A 27,950-nucleotide genomic window follows, 5' to 3' on the forward strand; every position below is an offset into this window, starting at 1 on the left:
CCAGGCCACGGTCGGGAGAGGGGACCAGGAACCACCACTTAACTGCCTAGATGGGCTTTATGCACAAGTGAATAAAATAGGTGCATTTTAAGTATTTTGCCAATAGGTATTAAGTGTTTATGTAGATTAATGTCATTATGTATCAGTTTTCTATTGGTACTTTAGTTACTTTTATATTTGTGTGCTCTTTGATTATCTGCATATTTGTAGAATTTTCTGGGATGAAAAGTGTTTAACTGCTACTATAGTGGTGATACGATGATGTAGGCTACTCTTTATTTTGAGCCAATTCATTTTGAGTGTTGAGTTCACAGAGCATCCGTTTAATGGGTTCCAGTATAGAGGAACTGCTGAGTTCAACTATCTTACTGAAGGCAGTTTAAGACCATATAAAGTCAATGATGACTGAGGAGAGAAGACACAGTTAGTTGGAGAGACAGTGGTCTGATACAAGACAGGAAGTTGGTGAAGTATGTCTACATGACGGCAGAATGGTGTTAACATCTACTAGTCACTGTTTCTCTGCATCTTTTGTGCAGTTACCAGAATAATAATATTATCTATTTTAACTTTATATCTATTTAGAAGTTATTGTGTCAGTTTTATGTTGAGTTTTAAACCAGATGAACAATTGGGACTGAATTCATGGTTGTTTATTAATTGCACTCTAATCAAAACCTTTACATTAAATTCCCATGAAATCTTTTGGTCTTATTGGTCCAACATTTTACATATCTCATTAAAATGGAATACATTGAGATGTTGTGTCACTGGCCTACACACAACCCCATAATGTGGAATAATGTTTTTAGACATTAAAAAAATACAAAATGAAAAGCAGAACTTTCTCGAGTCAATATGTATTCAACCCCTTTCTTAAGGCAAGCCTAAATAAGTTGCATTGATAAGATTTGCATAACAAGTCACATAAGTTGCATTGATTCACTCTGTGTGCAATACTAGTGTTTAACATGATTTTTGAATGACTACCTCATCTCTGTACCCCACGCATACAATTATCTGTAATGTCCCTCAGTCGAGCAGCGAATTTAAAACAGATTCAACCACGAAGACCACGGCGCTTTTCCAATGCCTCACAAAGAAGGGCACCTATTGGAAGATGGGTGTATCCCTTTGAGCATGGTGAAGTTATTAATTACACTTTGGATGGTTTAGCAATACACCCAGTCACTACAAAGATACAGGCTTCATTCCTAACTCAGTTTCGCTCGTGGTAATGTGTTTCATGCCATTCCATTTGGACCGTTCCAGCCATTATTATGAGCCGTCCTCCCCTCAGCAGCCTCCACTGATTTCACCATTAGGCCATTGGTGACTTTAAAACAGTTACAAAGTTTAATGGCTGAGGATGGATCAACAACGTTGTTGTTACTCCACAATACTACCCTAAATGACAGAGTGAAAAGAAGGAAACATTTACAGAATCAACATATTCCAAAACATTCATTCTGTTTGCAATAACGCACTGAAGTAAAACTGCAAAACATTTGGCTAAGAAATTAACTATATGTCCTGAATACAAAGTGTTATGTTTGGGGCAAATCCAACACAACACATAACTGAATACCACTATTCATATTTTCAAGCATGGTGATGGCTGCACCATGTTATGTTTATGCTTGTCATCAAGTTTTTTAGGATAAAATAAATGGAATAGAGCTAAGCAGAGGCAAAACGCTAGAGGAAAACCTGGTTCAGTCTGCTTTTCAAAAGACTCAGTGAGACAAATTCACTTTTCAGCAGGACAATAACCTAAAACACAGGGCCAAATATACACCAGAGTTAATTACTAAGACAACATTGTACAATCCAGGTGTGCAAAGCTCTTAGAGACTTACCCAGAAAGACTCACAGCTGTAATCGCTGCAAAAAGTGATTCTAACATGCATTGACTCAGGGGTGTGAATACTTATGTAAATTAGATATTTCTGTATTTCATTTTCAATAAATCTCCAAACATTTCTAAAAACATTTTTTCACTTTGTTATTATGGGGTATTTTGTGTAAATGGGTGAGAAAACCAATCAATGTTTTATTCAGGCATTAACACAACAAAATGTGGAATAAGTCAAGGGGTATGAATACTTTCTGAAGGCACTGAGTATACCAAAAATTAGGAACACCTTCCTAATATTGAGTTGCACCCCCGTTTGCCTTCAGAACAGCCTCAATTCATCGGGGCATGGACTCAACAAGGTGTCGAAAGCGTTCCACAGGGTTGCTGGCCCATGTTGACTCCAATGCTTCCCACAGTTGTGTCAAGTTGGCTGGATGTCCTTTAGATGGAGGATCATTGTTGATACACACAGGAAACTGTTTAGTGTGAAAAACCCAGCAGTGTTGCAGTTCTTGATACAAACCGGTGCGCCTTGCATCTACTACCACACGTCGTTCAAAGGCACTTACATTTTTTTGTCTTGCCCGATCACCCTATAAATGGCACACATACACAATCCATGTCTCAGTTGTCTCAAGGCTTAAAAATCCTTCTTGAACTTGTCTCCTCCCCTTCATCTACACTGATTGAAGTGGATTTAACAAGTGACATCAATAAGGCATCATAGATTTAACCTGGATTCACCTTGTCAGTCTATGTCATGAAAAGCGCAGTAAGATACTGCTAAACGTTGGTTCTGATCTATCACCTAATACCTACTCATATATCCATTGACAGTGAGTGGTAGCCTGAACTGCATGCAGACAAGACGTTTCATTGTAATTTCATACATTTTACCCACATATAGGAGAAGCAGTTTCCACCAAACTGAAATGAGCTTGTTAGTCCCTTTTCTGTCAGTCTCACCATATCCCCATCCCCACCATATTGCAGCATCAGCATAGTGTAGTGTCCAATAGTCCATACTTTCTCTCTTCTCTCTCTGAATCATCTGGTCCCTCCACCTCTCAATTCCTGACCCTGTCCTCCAGAGCCTTCAGCTCTCCCTCCACCTGTTGGGGGAGGTCGGCTCTCAACTGCTGGGTAAAGTACGCCCTCGGCTCCTGGGTCTCCTTCTCCCAGAAGGCCTTGGGTAGGTCGAAGAGGTTTTTTCATTCTAGAAGGGATACAGCTTTTGACAAAATTGACTTTTCCTAGCAAGTTTAAAGCAATTTATGCAGCAGGTTCGGATAATTAACGTAGCAGGTTAGGAAAATTAGATTGATGTAAAGAAAAGGGTTAGGGTTAGCTGAAATGATAAAAAAATTCAACTTTTGACATTCATTTGACAAAAGCTGTATCCCATCTACACATCATCGTCGAAGAGGGTGCCCATGTACACCTTGCCGCCCAGGCCCTGCAGGTCGCTGGCTCCTTCCTGTGGCAACACGGCCATGCTCTTTTCATGAAATTTCAATAAGAAGTCATTTTGGGAGTAGGGCCCGATTACCGAACGGCCCCAGATAGCATATGATAGCAAAATGTGTTGAATATCAGGACATTTGCTTAAAAACAGCAACATTTCTGATCAGCTTCATGACTAAATGTGTGGAATAGCATTATAAAACTCTACATTTTTCTCTCTGCACCATGGCAAAATGGGTTTAAATGGAGTAAGTAAACTCCTGGGGGGAAATAAACCTCAAAGAAGAAGTGAAGCAAGAAAAACAGGAAGTTAGTGCAGTAGAAGTTGAGTGGTGTGTGAGAATCAGTCAGATACAATTATAGTTACTCTGTTACATACCAAGTCTGTTTTTCATGTAAAAAAATTATGTGAGAACCATATGTTTTGTATCGAACTCAAATGTAACTTTTTTTTTTGTCTTAAAGAAATTAATAGTGGATTTTGGTTCATGATTTAACTATATGTTTTAATCCCACATACATTCCCATTGAAGCCTGGGAGACAGGGGAGAGGGAGATGGTTATATTACCTAAAGTTTCCTTTATTATATTTATTGATGTAACAGGGGAGGACTTAGCAATTTGGGGGCCTGTTTCAAAATGCTGTTGAGGTGTTCTTCTACCCCCATTAAGTCACATTTAATTAAATGTATAGGCCATATAAAGCTGTTGAATCAGTGGATAAAACATAATTTGTCTTTAGAATCAGTCAGTGGACAACTAAGGCCTATTTCATTTGAAACTGGTGGAACATGATTAAGGCCACCTCTGCAATGTCTCAAGTGACAGAAACAGAAGGTTCATTAGCAGAGCAGAAGGTTCAATAGAAAATGGAAATGTTCTTAGCACTTATTTATGCATGCAGTGTTTTCACAACTGATGAGGACACCCAGCACATAGACTATTCAAGCATCCTGTTATACAAATACTGTAGTATTCTTTTAAAATAATTTCTCACACTCTTATTAGGAAGTACGTCACTGATGAGATGTGAGATGTGTCACATATATTTCAGCATTTTAGTTTGTCAGACCACACTATGGGTGTGTGATAGTCTCTCCTGTGGACCGTTTACATCATTGGAAGGCAAGTGTCGACTTCTTCACTATCTTATCTTTACATTTTAATGTTCAGATTAAATTTAGGAAATTAATTACAAGTAATGAGATTCAATATGTTCAAAGTACTGTTATCCGTTCATGTTTTAGCTTCACAACTGAAAGACATACACAACATGACCAAAAGTATGTGGACACCTGCTCATCAAACAACTCATTCCAAAATCATGGGCATTAATATGGAGTTGGTCCCCCCTTTGCTGTTATAACAACCTCCACTCTTCTGGGAAGGCTTTCCAGTAGATGTTGGAACATTGTTGCGGGGACTTGCTTCCATTCAGCAACAACATCATTAGTGATGTCGGGCATTGATGTTGGGCAATTAGGCCTGGCTCGCAGTCGGCGTTCCAATTCATCCCAAAGGGCTTCAATGGGTTTGAGGTCAGGGTTTTGTGCAGGTCAGTCAAGTTCTTCCACACCGATCTCAACAAACCATTTCTGTATGGACCTCGCTTTGTGCACGGGGGCATTGTCATGCTGAAAAAGGAAAGGGCCTTTCCCAAACTGTTGCCACAAAGTTGGAAGCACAGAGTCGTCATTGTATGCTGTAGCTTTAAGATTTCTCTTCACTGGAACTAAGGGACCTAGCCCAAACCATGAAAAACAGCTCCAGACCTTTATTACTCCTCCACCAAACTTTACAGTTGGCATTAGGCATTTGGTCAGGTAGCGTTCTCCTGGCATCCGTCAAACCCAGATTCGTCCGTCAGACTGCCAGATGGTGAAGCGTGATTCATCACTCCAGAGAACGAGTTTCCACTGCTCCAGAGTTCAACGGCGACGAGCTTCAGACCACTCCAGGCGATTCTTGGCATTCCGCATGGTGATCTTAGGCTTGTGGGCGGCTGCTCGGCCATGAAAACTCATTTCATGAAGTTCCCGACGAACAGTTTTTGTGCTGACGTTGCTTCCAGAGGCAGTTTGGAACTCGTTAGTGAGTGTTGCAACCGAGGACAGACGATTTTTACGAGCAACCCACTTCAGCACTCGGCGGTCCTGTTCTGTGAGCTTGTGTGGCCTACAACTTCGCGGCTCAGCCGTTGTTGCTCCTAGACGTTTCCACTTCACAATAACAGCACTTACAGTTGACCGGGGCAGCTCTAGCAGGGCAGAAATTGGACCTATGACGGTGCCACGTTGAAAGACACTGAGCTCTTCAGCATTGCCATTCTACTGCCAATGTTTGTCTATGGAGATTGCATGGTTGTGTGCTCAATTTATAGCCAAATCCACTCATTTGTTGGGGTGTCCACATACTTTTGTACACATAGTGTATTTGATATGGGGATTGTTCAATGCAATGTGTTGTGTGAGTTAAGCTACTCTACCAGTAAGTGTGTGTTTGTCCTGTTTCAGGTGATCAGTAGTGTGTGAGTTCTCACATGGCTTGTCCTGAGAACATGTTTTTTCTCATTGGCCTCTTTATGTCAGGTGAGTCTTCCACACAGCAACAACTAGTTATGAATCAGACAGAGGAATAAGCACAAGTCATGATATTTCATGGTATGAGCTATATTCCCATCTGTCTCAATGTGTAGAAAAGTGTACAGTTGACTCCTGATAATGTAGAGGGTTCTTTGCACAGTGCTGATATTCTCTTATTCTTAAACAAACTTTAAACTTTAGAAAATGACACAGACACTGAGTATATGTAAAATATATTTAGTTATGCAATTGTAGGCAGACGTTAATATTGAGTCAACAGCGAAATGTAGCTCTTCATAAGTTCTGCAAAGTGTCCAAAACAATCTCTGCTTTTCGTACATGCACGCCCCTCCCTGGCAGATCAGGAGCCACCTTGTTTTCTTCTTGTGGCTATGTGTAAGCAACGAGAAATTGAAACAATACAGGTCTCTGTTCCTCAAGTTTATCTCTATCCCATGTCCTTGACTACACGCCCAGACCAGCTGCAGGGAGCTGGAGGGAACCATCCTTACGAAAAGCACAACATTGGTAGTTAAGAAATGTCTCTGCTATTGTTAAGCATATTAATTGTTAACTATTAATATTAAACAAATCAGGTAAATACGTGGTCTTTCTCTCACAGCATAATAGATAATATATTCCCCATTAATAAGTATAGTTTAATAGTCTGGATTCAATGCTGGATGAATGCTCCAGTTTAGGGCATGGAGTCACGACATCAAGAATCACCTGTACATTGAAATGAGTTCATATGTTTTGCTTTAGAGGCAGAATATTGGGAGAGAGTGACTGTACGGAAAAGATCACATGACCTCCCTGATGTTGTCCTTTATGTTGCAGGTGTTTTGGCCTGTTTTGGCCAACGAGATTTGATCGCCACAATGCCAGATAGACTGGATGTACTGACTACTCCCATGTGCATTTGATATTCCTGACCAAAAGGACTATACATTTAACAGCACAATACTTACCTTTGGAGGGTGGATTAAAAACTCCTCACAGTTTGGTGTCAATCTGGCCAATGTGATATTTAACAGTAGTAAGACGGTCAACAGATATCAAGGGAAGATAACTGGAAACATGTCCCAGAAGAACTGCACCACAGTCTTCTTCAATGTAACCACCAGTTACTCTGATAAATACTTCTTCAGGATTGAAAGTCAACCATACCGTGCAACAGACCCAGACAAGTCTGTTAATATAGATGTCAGGGGTAAGAGACAATTTAACTGTTTACCAACTATTTTTTTCCAGTTTAGATTCCTTGCATCAAAGATAAGAGTTGAACTAATGGACAGTTGAGCTATTAAATAATTATAATAATTGGTCATTTAGCAGACGCTCTTATCCAGAGCGACTTACAGATTGTAGGAGGGTATTAGTGTAAAATATCTTTATCTGCAATGTATTACAGATTTGCCTCCCAGTCCCATCATTACTGTCTCAGGTGAGATGAAGGAAGGGACCCCTGTCAGTTTGAACTGCTCTGCTGTCGCTCCCTGTCCCGAACACCCCCCTGAGCTGATATGGACTCTCCCAACACAGTTCACATCTGAGAACCAACTGCAGGAGAATCCAGACCAAACCAAATCAGTTCTCTCCATAGTGAACTTCACTCCGTCATACCTTCATCATGAGAAGAACATCACTTGTACTGCAGTCTACCCAGTAGGGACAATCAACAAGACAGCTGAACATACCATGATGCTTAACGTTTCATGTAAGATTTAGTCCCAGTTTCCTGTAGAATAGATCATTCTATCATGTTTTCACTGATGATTGTCAGAGTGGTTTTGATTAGACTGTTCAATATACCACATCCAGATACATTCTAAATGAACCCCTCTCCCTCAGTCTCTCCTAAGGACACCTCAGCCTCCATCAGTCCAGCTGGTCCAGTATTAGTGGGCAGCTGTGTTAATCTGACCTGCAGCAGTACAGCCAACCCTCCTGTGACAAACTTCACCTGGTTCCAGATCAGTGGTGGTAAAACAAGACAGGTAGCATCTGGACAGAGTTACACCCTCAATGTGACTGTTGGTGATGGAAGACAGTACTACTGTGAAGCAAGAAATAGTCACGGCCGTGGGAAGTCAAAGGAAGTGAAGCTGGCTATTAAAGGTGAAACGGGCACGTCGGGTACAATCTTAGTACACAATCACTGTATATACAAATGTATGTGGACACCCCTTCAAATTAGTAGATTTGGTTATTTCAGCCACACCCGTTGCTGACAGGTGTATAAAATCAAGCACACAGCCACGCAATCTCCATAGACAAACATTGGCAGTAGAATGGCCTTACTCAAGAGCTCAGGGACTTTCAACGTGGCACTGTCGTAGGATTCCACCTTTCCAACAAGTTAGTTCGTCAAATTTCTGCCCTGCTTGAGCTAACCCGGTCAATTGTAAGTGCTGTTATTGTGAAGTGGAATCTTCTAGAAGCAACAACATCTCAGCCGCGAAGTGGTATGCCACACAAGCTCAGAGAACGGGACTGCCGAGTGCTGAAGCACATAGTTCGTAAATATCATCTGACCTCAGTTGCAACATTCACTACCGTGTTCCAAACTGCCTCTGGAAGCAACGTCAGCACTAGAACTGTTTGTCGGGAGCTTTATGAAATGGGTTTCCATGGCCGATCAGCCGCACACAAGCCTAAGATCACCATGCGCAATGCCAATAATCGTCTGGAGTGGTGTAAAGCTCACCGCCATTGGACTCTGGAGAGGAGGAAACCGGATCTCTGGAGTGATAAATCCCGCTTCACCATCTGGCAGTCCAACGGACGAATCTGGGTTTGACGGATGCCAGGAGAACGCTACCTTCCACAACGCATAGTGCCAACTGTAAAGTTTGGTGGAGGAGGAATAATGGTCTGGAGCTGATTTTCATGGTTCTGGCTAGAACCCTTAGTTCCAGTGAAGGGAAATCTTAACGCTACAGCATACAATTACATTCTATATTCCATATTAATGCCCATGATATTGGAATGAGATGTTCGACGAGCAGGTGTCCACATACTTTTGTTCATGTACTGTCCTTTAGAGATCTTTTTGTGAGAAATGACCATAATATGTGCTGTATTTTCAGGACAAGAAGAGCCTGATAACCCAATGTTTTCTGGGATTGCAGCAGGAACTCTGGGGGTCTTTCTGCTTATCAGCCTGATCAGTCTTTTTGGATGGTAAAAACTATTCCTGGCATCAATGCAAAACTATTTATTTATGTTGTGTTTGTGCTTTTGCATATGAAAACCCTCTCAGTGCATTCAGAATACCTTTCTAAATGTCTTCCAGGAGGAGAAACTCTAGGCTCCCCGATGGACTTGAAAGGACGGACAATCCACAGGGACAGGTGGGAATAAGGCTCAACATTCAAAAACCATCTACAAAGTGTATCTAAGCAATTACTGAATTAATGATGAAACTACCCAAAGCCATGAGGTTAACATCATTTTAGAGAATGTTTAGGGTGAGATGACCACACTGATAGTAATGCTACGTCTTGTGAGAACATTGAATGATAACAGAATAGCTGTTGGACTTTGACAGTATTTTCTGTAGATTGGAGCTCATTTGTTGTCAAAATGTAATTATTTTCTTCTGTCAGTTTAATTGACATTGTCATTGACATCCCCTCAGTATGTGTTGTGTAACCTGCTGACTTTAGAGTTTTACAAATGACTGAGCTTAGAACTTTACACCTGTTCCTCTCTCTGTGTTCTCTCCACAGAACTCCCCGGTTGGGACGGTGTGTGTTAACCAGACCACAGCCGGAGAGAAACCAGAGGAACCTGCAGAAGACCAGCCTGAAGAGATCCACTATGGTGACATAGACTTCTCCAAACTACGGCCCAAAGAGACCCCAGCTGCAGCCCAGGACAGGAACAGGGTCCAGGGGCAGGAGAGTGAGTACGCTGAAGTCAATGTGACCAGGAGAGGGCCCCAGGAACCACACCTTAACTACCTAGATGGGCTTTATGCACAAGTGAATAAAAGAGGTGCATTTTAAGTGTTTTGGATATATACAGTATGTCTTGTGAATTTGCTTTCTCTTGTTATTTTTGATTTCGTATTCATAAGTTTGTGAACCTCAATTGTCTGCATATTTGTAGAATTTTCTGGTATGAAAATTGTTTAACTGTTTAAAAGTGCCGTGCCACCTGATAGTTAAAATGTAGTTTAAGGCCATATAAAGTCAATGATGACAGAGGATATATGACACAATTATTTGGCTGATACAAGACAGGAAGTTGGTGAAGTAAGTCAACATGACAGCAGAATGGTGTTAACATCTACTAGTCACTGTTTCTCTGCATCTTTTGTGCAGTTACCAGAATAACAATATTATCTGTAATAGGAATTACCAGGTGAACAAAAAAGAGCAGTCGCAGATAAAGTCAATCATAAATCAATCTGGATTAATACAAGTTGCAACAGGGAGACAACTTCCAGCATAGAAGCAGAGATAATGTCTAACTGATAAAGTATTCAACCCCCTTAGCATTTTTCCTATTTTGTTGCCTTACAACCTGGAATTAAATTTTGGGGGTTGTATCATTTGATTTACACAACATGCCTACCACTTTGAAGATGCAAAATATTTTTTCTTGAAAAACAAACAAAAAATAAGACAAGAAAACAGAAAACTTGAGTGTGCGTAACTATTCCCCCCGCCCCAAAGTCAATACTTTGTAGAGCCACCTTTGGCAGCAATTACAGCTGCAAGTCTCTTGGGGTTTGTCTCTATAAGCTTGGCACATCTAGCCACTGGGATTTTTGCTCATTCATCAAGGCAAAACTGCTCCAGCTCCTTCAAGTTGGATGGGTTCCGCTGGTGTACAGCAATCTTTAAGTCATACCACAGATTCTCAATTGGATTGAGGTCTGGGCTTTGACTATGCCATTCCAATACATTTCAATGTTTCCCCTTAAACCACTCAAGTGTTGCTTTAGCAGTATGCTTAGGGTCATTGTCCTGCTGGAAGGTGAACCTCCGTCCCAGTCTCAAATCTCTGGAAGACTGAAACAGGTTTCCCTCAAGAATTTCCCTGTATTTAGCGCCATCCATCATTCCTTAAATTCTGACCAGTTTCCCAGTCCCTGCCCATGAAAAACATCCCCACAGCATGATGCTGCCACCACCATACTTCACTGTGGGGATGGTGTTCTCGGGGTGATGAGAGGTGTTGGGTTTGCGCCAGACAAAGCGTTTTCCTTGATGGCCAAAAAGCTCAATTTTAGTCTCATCTGACCAGAGTACCTTCTTCCATATGTTTGGGGGGTCTCCCACATGGCTTTTGGCGAACACCAAACGTGTTTGCTTATTTTTTTCTTTAAGCAATGGCTTTTTTCTGGCCACTCTTCCGTAAAGCCCAGCTCTGTGGAGCGTACGGCTTAAAGTGGTCCTATGGACAGATACTCCAATCTCCGCTGTGGAGCTTTGCTGCTCCTTCAGGGTTATCTTTGGTCTCTTTGTTGCCTCTCTGATTAATGCCCTCCTTGCCTGGTCCGTGAGTTTTGGTGGGCAGCCCTCTCTTGGCAGGTTTGTTGTGGTGCCATATTCTTTCCATTTTCTTATAATGGATTTAATGGTGCTTCGTGGGATGTTCAAAGTTTCTGATATTTTTTTTATAACCCAACCCTGATCTGTACTTCTCCACAACTTTGTCCCTGACCTGTTTGGAGAGCTCCTTGGTCTTCATGGTGCCGCTTGCTTGGTGGTGCCCCTTGCTTAGTGGTGTTGCAGCCTCTGGGGCCTTTCAGAACAGGTGTATATATACTGAGATCATGTGACACTTAAATAAAGTCCACCTGTGTGCAATCTAACTAATTATATGACTTCTGAAGGTAATTGGTTGCACCAGATCTTATTTAGGGTCTTCATAGCAAAGGGGTTGAATACATATGCACGCACCACTTTTCCGTTATTTATTTTTTAGAAACAAGTTATTTCTTTCATTTCACTTCACCAATTTGGACTATTTTGTGTATGTCCGTTACATGAAATCCAAATAAAACCCCATTTAAATTACAGGTTGTAATGCAACAAAATAGGAAAAACGCCAAGGGGGATGAATACTTTTACAAGGCACTGTATATACTAATCAGACCAACAAATGTTCTGTCAACACCAGCCTGAGAGGCTTGTAGGAAGTCAAAAGAAAAGGCAGTGGCTTTGTCAGCTACTACTGAATCAGTGTTTAACAGAATACAATAATAATCAGTGTGTCCTCGGTCCTTGGACCTCCAGTCTGGAGTCAATCACTATCAACAGTTATGAGTTTAATCCATAACATGCAGCATTGATTCTAGTGACCATCATCCCGAGTGTTAGAAACAGAATACTGGAAATCATGTGTTACAGAAAGGGAAACTATATCAATATTGCAAACATTATGTTAATCACTCTAACCTGAATGTGAACTTTATTCATCTTAAATATTCCATTACATATATATTTTAAATGTACATATTTTGGGGAGTTATGTCCGTTTTTATGTTGAGTGTTGATCAAGAGACACAATTGAGGCTGAATTTGATGTTTATTAATTGCACTGTAATAAAAACCTTTACGTTCAATTTCCATTAAATCTCTGTTTTATCGGTCCAACAGTTTACATATCTTGTGTGTAAACATTAGATTATAATCATTTTTATTAATACAAAAGTGAGAAAAAATGCTAATTAATCTTTCCCCCTGAGCCAACCAGATGTATTTCCTCCACATGGTCCAAGCCAATGGTCATTCAGTAATACCAGGGACTAGTGAGCAAATAAAAGGATATTGAGGTAACATTCTGCAAAAATGTTGAAATTAATATGGATATTAAAGCTTGTCATGATTAGATGAGTCTTTGGGCTATAACTTGTAAACATCCAATGCCTTTATACTTCATTGCACGATGTCAGTAAGGTACTGCTAAACACTGATTCTGCTCTATCACCTAATATCTACTCATATAGCCACTGACAGTGAGTGGCGGCCGAACTGCATTCGTCAGTGATGCAGTCACATCATATCATTGTATTTTCTTACAATTTAGAAACGTTGGTTTACATGTACCCACATATAGGAAAAGCAGTTTCCACCAAACTGAAATTAGCTTGTTAGACCCTTTTCTGTCAGTCCCACCATATCCCCATCCCCACCATATTGCAGCATCAGCATAGTGTAGTGTCCAATAGTCCATACTTTCTCTCTTCTCTCTCTGAATCATCTGGTCCCTCCACCTCTCAATTCCTGACCCTGTCCTCCAGAGCCTTCAGCTCTCCCTCCACCTGTTGGGGGAGGTCAGCTCCCACCTGCTGGGTAAAGTATGCCCTCAGCTCCTGGGTCTCCTTCTCCCAGAAGGGCTTGGGCAGGTCAAAGAGGGCACCCATGTCCACCTTGCTGCCCAGTCCCTGCAGGTTGATGGCTCCCTCCTGTGGCACCCAGCCCACCATGCTCTTCCTGGCCGCCTCATCCTCCCTCTCGCGGCTGCAGCGCTTGAAGATCCACTCCAGAACGCGGGCGTTGTCGCCAAAGCCCGGCCAGAGGAAGGAGCCCGACGTGGGGTCCTTGCGGAACCAGTTGACATGGAAGATCTTGGGCAGGTGGGTGGGGCCCTTGCGGGTCTCCATGCTCAGCCAGTGGGCCAGGTAGTCCCCGAAGTTGTAGCCGAAGAAGGGGCGCATGGCGAAGGGGTCGTGCATTATGACCTTGCCTGGAGAGAAAAAATACATTTTATTCAAAAGGTCATCGTTTTATTCATTATCACTGGAGAGGAATGAGGGAAAACAGTATGCCATCATATCAGGTGATATTAACCTTCGAGATGTTTTTACTGTTCTATTCTACTCTATAGACAGCTCATATCCACTTTAATTAGGCCCTCCTGTAGCTCAGTTGGTAGAGCATGGCGCTTGCAACGCCAGGGTTGTGGGTTCGTTTCCCACGGGGGGGGGGGGGGGGGGGGGGGGGGGGGGGGGGGGGGGCAGTATGAAAAATGTATGCACTCACTAACTGTAAGTCGCTCTGGATAAGAGCGTCTGCTAAATGACTAAAATGTAAATATGTTATAACTAATTTAATTATATGACAAGCTCTTTAATGTGGTTTATGAGGTACTGTACCTTTGTACTCAGCAGCTGCTGTGGCCTCAGACCTCATAGAGGCTCCCACAAACACACCGTGACGCCAATTAAACGACTCGTACACAAGAGGGACTCCTGGGAAACATAGAGGTCAGAGGTCAGGGCAACAGTGTAACAGTGTCCCAAAGTGACACATTGGACAAGAATTTCAGAACATTTTCAAATCAGTCATAGGGAATCATTTGTATTGTTCTAGTTACATTAACCAAACTGTATAATTTATAACACTACCTACAACACTAGATGCTAGCCTGCTACATGACTAAAATGAAAATATAGTGTTAATCTTAGATTAGTTACTAAACCAGTATCTTAGTAATTGGATCAGTAGAGGGCACTCACCCTCTGGCCTCCTGCCCCCAAAGATGATTGCATCGATGGGCACACCCTCGTCACTCTCCCACTGGGGGTCAATGATGGGGCACTGGACCGCGGGAGTACAGAACCTGGAGTTGGGATGAGCACATGGGCCAGAGTCTCCTGTGAGGAAGAGAAAGAGGGTGAATTTGATTAGAACATATTATTACTTTTAGACTTAAATAGTATTTGGACATTAACATTTCTATAACATTTTGATTTGATGGTAATCATATACAGTACCAGTCAAAAGTTTGGACACACCTACTCATTCAACGGTTTTTCTTTATTTTTACTATTTTCTACATTTTTAGAATAATAGTGAAGACATCAAAACTATGAAATAACACAAATGGAATCATGTAGCAACCAAAAAAAGTGTTAAACAAATCAAAATATGCTGAGCTCCTATTGGCTGCTTTTCCTTCACTCTGCGGTCCAACTCATCCCAAACCATCTCGATTGGGTTGAGGTCGGGGGATTGTGGCGGCCAGGTCATCTGATGCAGCACTCCATCACTTTCCTTCTTGGTAAAATAGCCGTTACACAGCTTGGAGGTGTGTTGGGTCATTGTTCCGTTGAAAATTGTTTTTGTCCCACTAAGCCCAAACCAGATGGGATGGCGTATCGCTGCAGAATGCTGTGCTGCCATGCTGGTTAAGTGTGCCCTGAATTCTAAATAAATCACAGACAGTGTCACCAGCAAAGCACCCCCACATCATCACACCTCCTCCTCCATGCTTCACGGTGGGAACCATACATGTGGAGATCATCCGTTCACCTACTCTGCGTCTCACAAAGACACAGCAGTTGGAACCAAAAATCTCAAATTTGGACTCATCAGACCAAAAAGGACAGATTTCCACCGGTCTAATGTCCATTGCTCGTGTTTCTTGGCCCAAGTAGGTCTCTTCTTCTTATTGGTGTCCTTTAGTAGTGGTTTCTTTGCAGCAATTCGACCACGAAGGCCTGATTCACGCAGCCTCCTCTGAACAGTTGATGTTGAGATGTGTCTGTTACTTGAACTCTGTGAAGCATTTATTTGGGCTGCAATTTCTGAGGCTGGTAACTCTAATGAACTTATCCTCTGCAGCAGAGGTAACTCTGGGTCTTCCATTCCTGTATTTTTCATCACAGGTAAGACATTTAGCTTGTTTTAGTCTATTTGTAACTCCACTCACTAGCTGTATAGTCCGTTTGTTTGTGTTGTTGGGCTTGGCTAGCTTAATGTTCCATTTGGTTGGTAGCTAGCTAGCGCTCACTCACAAGGCTGCTAGCACCTTGATGAAATGGGGCATGAGGGAAGCCCTACAGTCAATATTACATTTTTCTAAGTAGAGAGAATGCTCGGGAGCAGGCACTGTTGAAAAGTCATCTTTAGACATACATTTTGTAATTGACTAAAAACAAGCAGATATCAAGAAAACTACATTTGAAAAAGGTCAAGTATTTGCTGCGAGCCAATGGGGTAACCTAGGTAACCACAGGTTGTTTTCCTCACAGGCGGGGCAGGGCCGCGACATTCTATCTAATACCGAGTGGGAGTATCAGAACCCAAAATACAGTATAACCTTGTCCAATGTTTGGAAACAAAGTAAATGTACACAAACACTGTATAGCCTCAACACATGGTTAAAACTATCATTTTGATATAATTGATGGTCAGTCCTTGCATACATAGCTCTCGCTTTGAATTTCAGAGCGGTTACATTTCTCCAGGTTCATCACTGAGCTTTTTACTAAAACATTGTTTAAATGAAAGATTCCTGCTTAAAAGGGCTTATTATTATTATTATTATTATCAATTTGCATTGTGAAAAGTAATGTAAAATTGCTTATAATACCATTAATACTCCCAACTGTTATTTACAAATAAAGATCAATATTTTATTTGTATAAAAAATAAAATATATATCCTAGACCACCTGCAGTACCCCCGCGGACCAACCACAGGACCAAGCACAGGACCAAGCACAGGACCAAGCACAGGACCAAGCACAGGACCAAGCACAGGACCAACCACAGGACCAAGCACAGGACCAACCACAGGACCAACCACAGGACCAACCACAGGACCAAGCACAGGACCAAGCACAGGACCAACCACAGGACCAACCACAGGACCAAGCACAGGACCAAGCACAGGACCAAGCACAGGACCAAGCACAGGACCAAGCACAGGACCAAGCACAGGACCAAGCACAGGTTGGAAACCTGCACTACAGTGAGACAACGCTACCTGCTTTCCAGGATTTGCCGTGCCAGTCAGTCAGGGAGACCCCTGCGGCAGGAGGGTCCAGTCCCTCCCACCATACCCCTCCGTCGCTGGTCTCGCCCACGTTGGTGAACACAGTGTTTTTGGCGATGGTCGCCATGGCATGAGGGTTGGTCTTCAGGGACGTGCCGGGAGCCACGCCGAAAAAGCCATTCTCTGGGTTGATGGCCCTGAGTTTACCTGAGAACAAAGTGACAAGGACAATGTGAGTGACAGAGATGCATGTATGGATTTGTTTCCTGAAGGAAGCACAATGACCTCTAAAACAGGAGGGAGTTGCTGGTTATAGTTTTAATGGGTGGTACAAAATGTCTGACCATGAAATGAATAGCCTGACAGTAAATTCAAAGCTCTATTATGTTACTGTTTGAGTCTTTACCAGTATGTTACTGTTTGAGCCTTTACCAGTATGTTACTGTTTGAGTCTTTACCAGTATGTTACTGTTTGAGTCTTTACTAGTCAGTCTTGACTCCCCAAAAGCTTCAAGTCCCAGTGTGTGTTGAGTGTGTATCCCTCACCCTGACTGTCGAACTTCATCCAGGCGATGTCGTCTCCTACACACTCCACAGTCCAGCCAGGCAGCGCAGGCTTCATCATGGCCAGGTTAGTTTTCCCACAGGCACTGGGAAACGCTGCCGCCACGTAGCGTTTCACTCCCTGAGGATTGGTGATGCCCAGGATCTGGTTGGGGAGGAGTGACAGAAAAGACAGCGAAGGAGAAAGAGAGGGTGGGTGTTGCATTGACTGAGTAGTTTCTCCCATAATGTAGGAACATCACAAGGGACTAACTAACTACTCACTGCTACCGTATGAGGCACTGACTGTGTCGCAAATTCTAGGATCTGAATCTGGCAACCCTGAATCTGGCAACCCATCTCCTGATATTCCTTTTGTCCTACGGGCATCCTGTCTACTCTTCCTGCCTAAGATACAGTATTTTTGTACGAACTGCTCCTAAAAAGGGAATACAGTTATGTCAGTGCACCCCTATCGGGTCCCTTTTCTCACCAGCATGTGTTCGGCCAGCCAGCCCTCGTCCTTGGCGATGCGCGAGGCGATCCTCAGGGCGAAGCACTTCTTCCCCAGCAGGGAGTTGCCTCCGTAGCCACTGCCGAACGACAGGATCTGCCTGGTGTCTGGCAGGTGGGAGATCAGCACCTTCTCTGGGTTACACGGCCAAGAGTTGACCAGGGGAGCTGGGGTGGGGGAGGTGGGGACCATGGGAGGAAGATGGGGATGGAGGGATGAATATGGAAGCAGGGGATGGAATTAGAGGAGAGTAAGTGGAGAGAGATGAAATGAAGTGAGGCAACATGGTGGTTGAATGTCATGTATGGCATAAAGCTGGATGTGTATGGTTATGTAGGGGATGTGATACATAACAGTAGATAGAGAGAGGGCCTCTGTGAAGTGGTACCTTTCAGTGGGAAGGGTCGCCCGAGGGAGTGCTGGCAGCGCACAAACTCTGCTCCCTGCGCCAGCTTGTCCATGACTGGGGTACCCATGCGCGTCATGATGCCCATGCTCGCCACCACGTAGGGCGAGTCTGTCACCTGCACACCAAACTTAGATAGTGGAGAGCCCACCGGGCCCATGCTAAAGGGGATCACATACATTGTTCGACCTGAGGAAGAATGAGACATCATTTTCCATTAGAGACAAGTCTCAGTTAGCTGATTAAAATAATTGGTGTCTCAATAAAATGTGACCCTTTTCAGATAATTATTTAACCCTACATTTTAATCCTGAACTCGACCATTTGATCTTTTAATGACTTCTGGCCCTTTCACGGTCTAATTAGTTAAAATTAGACTTCAGTAGTTTGACACTATAACACTGGATTCAACATTGATAGTCGATTATGACACTTGCCACTGTCAACATAGCTAGTTATTTTGGAGGTTTAGGCCCGGTTTTCTGGTAGGCAAAAATAGCCATTTAAAAAAAGGGATGAACCCAATTTGACTGAAGACTGACACTCCATTACAGACAATTCATATACTGTAGACCGCTGATGGGGTAAACCTCCAGAGAGGCCAGGAGTAGAGGAATGTTGTGTACAGTCCAGTACCTGCCATGCAGCCTGGGAAGCGGTCCTGTCTGGCCTTCTGGAAGTCACCCTCGCTCATCCAGCTGCCCAGCTGGCTCTTAGCCCCCCCATTAGGGACAGGGATGGTGTCCCTCTGGTTCTTGGTGACGATAACAGTCTTACTCTCCACCCGAGCCACGTCCTTGGGGTCTGTACGTGCCAGCCAGCTGCACAGAGATAAAGGCCATAAACAGACTATTCATTCTCTTATCATTCTTTATGGTAGAGTGAGAATAATAGGCTTTTGATGAGCTCCAGGGCCACAGTGGAAAAAGTGACTCAAAAGACAGATATTGTTGTAGATTAATCTAACTGAGTCAGCCAGATTACTTAGTTTGACAGACTTAGTACTCTCAATAATGTATATTGAACGTAAGCATTCTTTACTAACCAGAAAATCGAAGTTAATGTATTCTATTCTGCTCTACATTACCTTAGCTCGTTAGCTTACTTAACCTGCTTCGTGACATACAGAGCCAGATTCCTACCAGTTCCCCTGCTGTTGAGCGGTGTTAGAGTATGTAGGGGATCACAGCAACACTCACCAGTTCTCATACTTGGGTAGCCTCTTCACCATGCCGTCTTTCTCCAAGCCAGCTAGGATGTGAGCCGACTCCTCTGCGCTCCCCGTCACCACATGCACATTGGCAGGCTTGCACTCATCCACCGCCCCCTTCACAAAGTCAGCCACCGCTGGGGGCAGGGAGGGGATCGAGGCTAGGGAGCGGACCCCCACGGACGCCCCGACTCCACCCCGTCTGTACCAAGACACAGGGAGGTAACAGTGGGTGTGTTACGGAGGCCGACAGGAAGGGGAACTGTATTCAAACATACCGTACCATAATATACATGATACTAGGTTGCTGGCTGATATCAGCTGTAAAAGAAGCCATACTATGATCATTTAGCAACTTGCAGTTATCAAAAAAAACATGCCCCAAATGGATACCAAATTTAAATCTGGTGTCAAAATAGGCAACAATACAAACAACATTGAAATACTGGGTAGCAAGATGCATAATCAACCTCTTCAGTATGGTTTCAGGGATGCAATTCTATTGAGAGCGGATTACAGGAAAATGTGTCACTATAATCCTACTATTAGTGCTAGTGAGCAATCCACACATCAATAATACATAGGGGTAATATACTAATGTAGTGTCACTTCTCAGATCACACACTTTTTGGGGTTTCCCTAAACAAAGGCAAGCACTGTGAATGTGTTACTTCTGAACATATTCTAGAAGAGCCTTTCATTATCAGGTGCATGGGTTAGAAACAAATAATATCCACACATGTTCACCATTACTTAAAATCGTCTGTGAGACATACAGTGGGGGAAAAAAGTATTTGGTCAGCCACCAATTGTGCAAGTTCTCCCACTTAAAAAGATGAGAGACGCCTGTAATTTTCATCATAGGTACACGTCAACTATGACAGACAAAATGAGAAAAAAAAATCCAGAAAATCACATTGTAGGATTTTTAATGAATTTATTTGCAAATTATGGTGGAAAATAAGTATTTGGTCAATAACAAAAGTTTTGTCAATACTTTGTTATATACCCTTTGTTGGCAATGACACAGGTCAAACGTTTTCTGTAAGTCTTCACAAGGTTTTCACACACTGTTGCTGGTATTTTGGCCCATTCCTCCATGCAGATCTCCTCTAGAGCAGTGATGTTTTGGGGCTGTCGCTGGGCAACACGGACTTTCAACTCCCTCCAAAGATTTTCTATGGGGTTGAGATCTGGAGACTGGCTAGGCCACTCCAGGACCTTGAAATGCTTCTTACGAAGCCACTCCTTCGTTGCCCGGGCGGTGTGTTTGGGATCATTGTCATGCTGAAAGACCCAGCCACGTTTAATCTTCAATGCCCTTGCTGATGGAAGGAGGTTTTCACTCAAAATCTCACGATACATGGCCCCATTCATTCTTTCCTTTACACGGATCAGTCGTCCTGGTCCCTTTGCAGAAAAACAGCCCCAAAGCATGATGTTTCCACCCCCATGCTTCACAGTAGGTATGGTGTTCTTTGGATGCAACTCAGCATTCTTTGTCCTCCAAACACGACGAGTTGAGTTTTTACCAAAAAGTTATATTTTGGTTTCATCTGACCGTATGACATTCTCCCAATCCTCTTCTGGATCATCCAAATGCACTCTAGCAAACTTCAGACGGGCCTGGACATGTACTGGCTTAAGCAGGGGGACACGTCTTGCACTGCAGGATTTGAGTCCCTGGCGGCGTAGTGTGTTACTGATGGTAGGCTTTGTTACTTTGGTCCCAGCTCTCTGCAGGTCATTCACTAGGTCCCCCGTGTGGTTCTGGGATTTTTGCTCACCGTTCTTGTGATCATTTTGACCCCACGGGGTGAGATCTTGCGTGGAGCCCCAGATCGAGGGAGATTATCAGTGGTCTTGTATGTCTTCCATTTCCTAATAATTGCTCCCACAGTTGATTTCTTCAAACCAAGCTGCTTACCTATTGCAGATTCAGTCTTCCCAGCCTGGTGCAGGTCTACAATTTGGTTTCTGGTGTCCTTTGACAGCTCTTTGGTCTTGGCCATAGTGGAGTTTGGAGTGTGACTGTTTGAGGTTGTGGACAGGTGTCTTTTATACTGATAACAAGTTCAAACAGGTGCCATTAATACAGGTAACGAGTGGAGGACATAGGAGCCTCTTAAAGAAGAAGTTACAGGTCTGTGAGAGCCAGAAATCTTGCTTGTTTCTAGGTGACCAAATACTTATTTTCCACCATAATTTGCAAATAAATTCATAAAAAATCCTACAATGTGATTTTCTGGATTTTTTTTTCTCAATTTGTCTGTCATAGTTGACTTGTACCTATGATGAAAATTACAGGCCTCTCTCATCTTTTTAAGTGGGAGAACTTGCACAATTGGTGGCTGACTAAATACTTTTTTCCCCCACTGTATCCCATACCTTCAAAAACTCAAATGACTTTCATGAGGAAAGGCCATTGACAGAGCAGACATCTTCCCAAGCGGTTTGGTTATGCTGCTCTCCCTCAGGCGAAGTCAGTACGTAAGTCAGTAAGTGGCAGGAAGTGGCCGATCTAATGCAAACTGTGGCCAGGGCACTGTAACCTGAGACTTCAGCTCAGAGCTCTTTATAATGGCAGGGGCACATAGGGGGGGCTTTCTTTTGTTTGTTAACACCACAGTGTTCATAAACAAGGGCAGAACACAATCAGTTACAACATGTGTGAGCGAACTGACTAGAAAAATCAGGCACGATGGTCCATGGTTTTACAAAAAACTAAAAAAAGGCTGTGGATGATTGTATGAGTTCTCAGATGCACTCTTCAATTGAACTTTTTAAACTAATTGTATTGACATGTCTAGGAACCTCTGGAACTGGTTTGGGCTATCTCTTTGCCTCTAGGTGCTGCATTATAATTGAACTCACATTCCAACTCGTGGCTAGGTCAATTGAATATTTGGCTTGAAATTCAAATCACATTTTTCTACTAGGTGAAAGTTGGGTCCTGGTAAAAGTGCTGGCACACAGTCCGTTCCAATTGGCTGCATCGTTGGTGTCATTAAACTTCACGTTTACACAATAACAACCATTTCTAAAGGAAGGGTTAAAGGTCACCCAGTGCCCTAGGTGCAAACAGAAGATAAAAATGTTGTTGATGGGAAGATGGCATTTTTCCAAGAACAATTCTTGCCCAACATCACAGGGAACAAGTATTATTTAAACACTGTTTAACCATTTATGTGATGAGAAGTCATCTTAAAATCTTCTCCAGTTTATGAAATCTATTTTAAGTGACATTTCTGCATGCAGTCGACCAGACGTGTGTGGAGAAACTTCAGACTGGGAGAGAGCAAGCAGACAGAAAATGAACCAGGAGAGGAGAAAGGTTGGGCTTTCCACCTTTTCCTCTGTGTAGAATGCCATGCTCAGGTCCCTTCAAGCAGACTTCACTGATAATCTATTGAGCATACTGCTGGAACTTTTGTCCTGTCATGCATACATCTAAACTATACAAGTGCTGCACAATATTATATATATATATATATCTAAGAGAGAGAGAGAGAGAGAGAGAATGTGCTCAACATATAACATGTGCTCATATGCATTGTATAAGCTCTACATGTTTCCATTTAAGGGTATGGCAAAATCCCAGCTCCCACTACAAGTACCATAGCAGCCCAGTTAAACTTAAGTACAAATCTGCCTGTAATTTTGCAATGTAGCTCACCAAACATAAGCTATATTTAATTACGAGGTCACCCTGCTTTCACATTGTGAGGTGCCCAAAGACATTTCTGTAAAACTGAATTTAAAACAAGGAATAGGCTATTCTCCTATTATCCTGACTTAGTCAGGGAGAGATAAAAACATGAGAAACAACGATAACACTGTAGCTCAATTGGTAGAGCATCGCGCTTGTAACGCCAGGGTAGTGGGTTCGATCCCCGGGACCACCCATACACAAAAAATATATGCACGCATGACTGTAAGTCGCTTTGGATAAAAGCGTCTGCTAAATGGCATATTATTATTATTATTATTATTATTATTATAACCATGACAATGTATCATTTCTCAACCCCTGTGGCCTATTTTGCATAGTCTCATTTACATCAGGAAAAAAAAATGTCGACCAATCACCACGCGCCACACACAGTCACATCCACACTCCCCCAAAATTGAATGTTAATTAGCTTGGTCCATAGGGAATTTTCAGGAACTGAGCAGAAATGCATGTAGCGCATGCACACTACATATACATTAATTCATCATGCATATACATGCAGAAGTAAGTCATTAAAACTCCTATGTCAATTACGCAGCTACACGAATCCTGACAGTGCACTCGCAGGACAACCTTTAAACATAATGCACTGTGATTCTGTATCAATACACACACGCATAGACACGCGGACATATATCCTCTCCAGTGTCTAAGACTGTCAAGACAGTGTCATGCAGTTCACTCTGAAAAGAAAGACAAGATGCACTCAAGACTACTCACATTGACTTTTTAAGTCTCTGTGCTACGTCACCAAAGCCTAGAGAAAGAGTTGTGAAGGGGAACGCAAGAGATTCAAATCAGGGACATCTGAGCACGTCTCTTCGGGCAGTGCTATCTATCACTTGTTGTAATAGGATCTTGAAATTATTTCCGTCATTTTCTATCTCAGAGGCAAACAGCTTTTGAAATATGGTTGTTCAGATTTGTGCAACCAGAGCTGTCTGTTTGTGCTGTATGTCTGTGACAATTTCACAACTGACAATCAAGTTGTAGATGATGAACGGCTAATTTCAGTGCTTTGCAAATTCTTCAATAGGACATTCCATTCTACAATGGGGACATTTAATCCTTAGTTTGTGGACATTTAATCTGTCGTTTATGTATCAATGATATTTGGTTACAATGCATCTCTTGATATTCCAGGGTGTGTTTATTCCCCGAGTTTACAGTCATAAACATATACCCTATCATAAGGTTTGCTGCCAACAGACACACAGTCTCTTGGGTGAGATAGCAATAACAACTGGTAAAAGTATCCTATCCACGATAGTGATATTACTAATTCATGACAACTCATTTAATACAATCATTAGGCTACCATTGCATGAGTTGCCTAGTGCAGTTGCTAAAATTGACAGAACATAATGTTGCTGAGAGTAGGCTACACTATACTGTGCCATGATGGTTGGTCAATAAGGAAATCCACTGAACAAAAATATAAAACGCAACATGTAAAGCGTTGGTCCCATGTTTCATGAGCTGAAATAAAATATCCCAGAAATTTCCCATACACACAAAAAGCATATTTCTCTCAAATTTTGTGCACAAATTTGTTTACATCCCTTTTAGTGAGCATTTTTCCTTTGCCAAGATAATCCATCCACCTGACAGGTGTGGCATAAAGAAGTTGATTAAACAGCATGATCATTACACATGTGCACCTTGTGCTGGGGACCATAAAAGGCCACTCTAAAATGTGCAGTTTTGTCACACAACACAATGCCACAGATGTCTCAAGTTTTTAGGGAGTGTGCAATTGGCATGCTGACTGCAGGAATGTCCACCAGAAATACCGTGAAGAGATCCTGAGGCCCATTTTTTAAAAGGTATCTGTGACCAACAGATGCATATATGTATTCCCAATTATTAGAAATCCATAGATTAGGGCCTAATGAATGTATTGACTGATTTCCTCATATATAAACTGGTACTCAGTAAAATCGTTGAAATTGTTGCGTTTATAGTTTTGTTAAGTATGAGTTGAGTTTCAAATTGCAAAACGTTAGATACTCACCTTCTGATAAGTCCAAGCAAAAGACACGACATCTTGTAAAATACTAAAATGGGTTAATGAAATATAAAAGTCTAAAAAAAAAAAATATAGAGAGAGAATAAGAGAGTGGTGTGCCCTTTAGCGCCAATCACAACTCATATCTGATTGGCCTATGAAGAAGAACCGCAATGTTGAGGTAGCCCAGTATAGGCTACTGAGAGAACTTTGCACTTTGCAACACGTGTAACAACTTATCGGAGGCATGCACATTGATTGATCCTAGGTTCTGCGCATCGCTCTCCAAACCGAAGCCTATTGACGATGATGCTTAGGTTGATAACTTCAATGCAAACGAATAGCCTACCGATTGCATAGATATATATATATATATATATAGAGATACACGCAAATGTATATTTCTTTCGTCAAGTAATCCAGCAGTAGGCTATTGATGTAGCTAGATCTTCGTTACATCCGTTCAGCAAAGGTTATAAAACAGGACGATCTGGGGGGAAAAAAAGGTCCGCGAGGTGTCTCGTGTTATGTTAAAATTACTCGCTTTCAATAAAACGAAAAAACAAAGAAGATCATTTCATACAACTATCCTATCCCTGCCTCCTTCACAGCCCTCGACAAATGCAACCAAACCGCCTCTACCGGCTGATGCAAGTTCTGAAGTTCCTGTATCCGCCAAGACACAACAGTCGCCGTGGTGACCGTATATACTTCAGTCGTGGTGACTGGTGGTGGATGTAAGGCACGTACAGCCTATGGAGAATCAATGTTGAGGAAAATAGTTGCTCGCTTTTGGTGTGTGCTCGAAAGGGACATGCCGAGTCAGCTGAATAAATGCAAAGTCATTGAAAAAATAGTACAGCGGAAGGATATCTCAAAATGACAATACTGGCTCCTGAAATGATCTTGAGCCAGCTGGTGCGATGCAGGTTATCCACCAAAAGTGTTATTACATAAACTAGTAGGTCTACCTAAATTATTACACACTCTGTCATAGGCATACCTGTAGGACAAATAGGCCTAAGAAATTACCTAGGTTATGTCATCATGATTGACACCTGCGTTATGAGTAGATACCATAACCTATCATGACTTCTGTGCATCTGTAGTTTGATTTTGATAGGGGCAAATATGAGCAGTATGAAGTCTACTGGGCTGTAGGTATCTGGGATTAATCTTAAGATATTTGCTATCTGTGATACCACTATGTTCTTTCTATTTTTCATTGTATCTTCATTCAATGTGTAGGAGGCCTGAGCTGTATTAGTGGATGGGACAAAAAGCTTCTGATCTATAGACCAGTTCTTGTCCAAAAGAGATTCTCTTTTTCAGAATCTACAAAGCAATGCAATGTCTGAGCCTGTTGCAAATTGCTGATTTCCTGTTAATGTTTCAGAGAGAGAGAGAGAGAGAGAGATACTGACAGTAGGGTAGACAGAGGTCAAAGTAAGATGACCCCCCAGTGCCACTGTTTAAACTTCAGTCTGTCAACTGTGATATGGCCAGCAGAATCAGACGCCATATGGAGAACACCATGCACATTATGAATTAATTCACTCACTCAACCGCCCACAGATGCAGTCCTCGGTTATCAAAGAGAACATTCAGAAATGCTGCTACAAATCATGGTTGGAATGTGGACTTAGTCTTCTTATCTTACATTGAGGGTCCATGAGAGAGGCCTATCATAGGAGGTTACATGTAGGCTGATAAGGGAACAACTGCAAAAAGTAAAGTCTCAACTAGACACTGGCCAAACCGTTCTCAAGCCAAGTACTGTGGGTTGTTCATTTTTTTGCATACTCAAATCAGGTCACAGAACCAGGATAGAAACTGAAATCATCTTCAAATGCACATTCAAGAATAGAAGGCAGACAATGCTATAATGAGTCTTCCAGTTAGGTTTAAATGGTCTAGACATTTTCCCCCTTTGTTTTGAACCACCAAAAGGAAAATGTTTTGACTGAGGATCAAACACAAGATCTCTTGATGCTTGTTCTTTTATAATCGTAACTAATGTGTCAATAATGAACTTGATTCAGACTTGTATTTGTAGTTTGAACTAATACCATTTCGTGGAACAACTATTAACATGTCAGGCAACCTTTGCAACCGTGTTTCTCTCCTAGATGTTCCCTTTCTCTTCTGTCATCCTTTGAGGAAAGACCTTTGGTCAGTATATTTCGCAACTAGGCAGAAATGACGAACAACTTTCAAGTTTTAATCACTCACTCAATCACGTCAATTAATAACTAATGGTTTTGCAAACACCCTTTGCCCTCTGGATTAAACGCATCACAAGCAAAGTCACAAAAAAATGTTATGGGCTATTTTGTGTAACTCTCCTTTGACTATAAAGGACATACATATTAAGTATATAACCAAGAGAAAAGTCAAGACATGTTTAAAGCATTTTTAATTGTGTGCTTGTAATGGTTTGCATCTTTCTCATTTTACTAAAATGGATTATGAATGTCTCAGTCAAATTATATAATTCCATCAATGCAACACACCACAGCAAAACAACGACCACCAGAAAATACAGCCCTATGATACGTAACCAGGCTACTGATAAGGGCTTTATTGGAGGTCTGGGGCAGAGAGGGGCTTGTAATCAGTCTGAGTTGTTCCATGACTATAGTACATTTTGCATCCCTTTGATATTTTAAGTAGAAATTGTGCACCAATATTGAATTTAAAAGCCTATTATATTAAATGAAGTGCCCTTTAATATTGACCACATGGAAAATGTAATCAATCTGATTTTTTATATTAATAAAGTCTTTCTAACGTGCCAAAGCACATCATTTCGATATGTCCCTTGTCATGTTTTTCATACTTCTAGGCAGATTTTAACCCAGTTAATCCCAAAATCTCTTCAAGTTCACCA

At 42.1% G+C, this 27,950-nt stretch overlaps 1 protein-coding gene and 1 pseudogene across 2 annotated transcripts; one reads left to right on the plus strand and one right to left on the minus strand.

Annotated features, from left to right (window-relative positions):
• Positions 1–5,903: 5,903 nt before the first annotated feature.
• On the plus strand, positions 5,904–10,442 carry LOC311109223 (sialic acid-binding Ig-like lectin 7; annotated as a pseudogene). The gene is made up of 7 exons: positions 5,904–5,910; positions 6,745–7,117; positions 7,319–7,624; positions 7,759–8,025; positions 8,997–9,090; positions 9,203–9,260; positions 9,639–10,442. The product of its transcript is annotated as a sialic acid-binding Ig-like lectin 7 (transcript).
• A 1,989-nt stretch (positions 10,443–12,431) lies between these two features.
• Positions 12,432–25,794, minus strand: LOC311109412 (phosphoenolpyruvate carboxykinase, cytosolic [GTP]-like). The gene is made up of 10 exons (XM_084152279.1): positions 25,067–25,794; positions 19,309–19,521; positions 18,746–18,930; positions 18,092–18,298; positions 17,683–17,870; positions 17,193–17,355; positions 16,638–16,853; positions 14,384–14,521; positions 14,021–14,116; positions 12,432–13,611 (listed from the first exon to the last, which is right to left on the minus strand). Exons 1-10 carry the CDS (start codon positions 25,096–25,098, stop codon positions 13,142–13,144), a joined length of 1,908 nt encoding a protein of 635 aa, XP_084008405.1. The 5' UTR covers positions 25,099–25,794; the 3' UTR covers positions 12,432–13,141.
• Positions 25,795–27,950: the final 2,156 nt, after the last annotated feature.

The sequence above is a fragment of the Coregonus lavaretus genome, assembly GCF_964263955.1.
Source record: "Coregonus lavaretus genome assembly, chromosome: 34".
Classification (NCBI taxonomy): domain Eukaryota; kingdom Metazoa; phylum Chordata; class Actinopteri; order Salmoniformes; family Salmonidae; genus Coregonus; species Coregonus lavaretus.

What these genes read in the sequence shown, in the direction of transcription:
- LOC311109412 (XM_084152279.1), bottom strand. Translation starts at nt 25,098, where the DNA reads ATGTCGTGTCTTTTGCTTGGACTTATCAGAAG. An exon ending in GCGACCCTTCCCACTGAAAG is followed by an intron (nt 17,871 to 18,091) that starts GTACCACTTCAC and finishes CCCCCACCCCAG; the next exon opens with CTCCCCTGGTCAACTCTTGG. An exon ending in CGGCAAATCCTGGAAAGCAG is followed by an intron (nt 14,522 to 16,637) that starts GTAGCGTTGTCT and finishes TCTTCCTCACAG; the next exon opens with GAGACTCTGGCCCATGTGCT.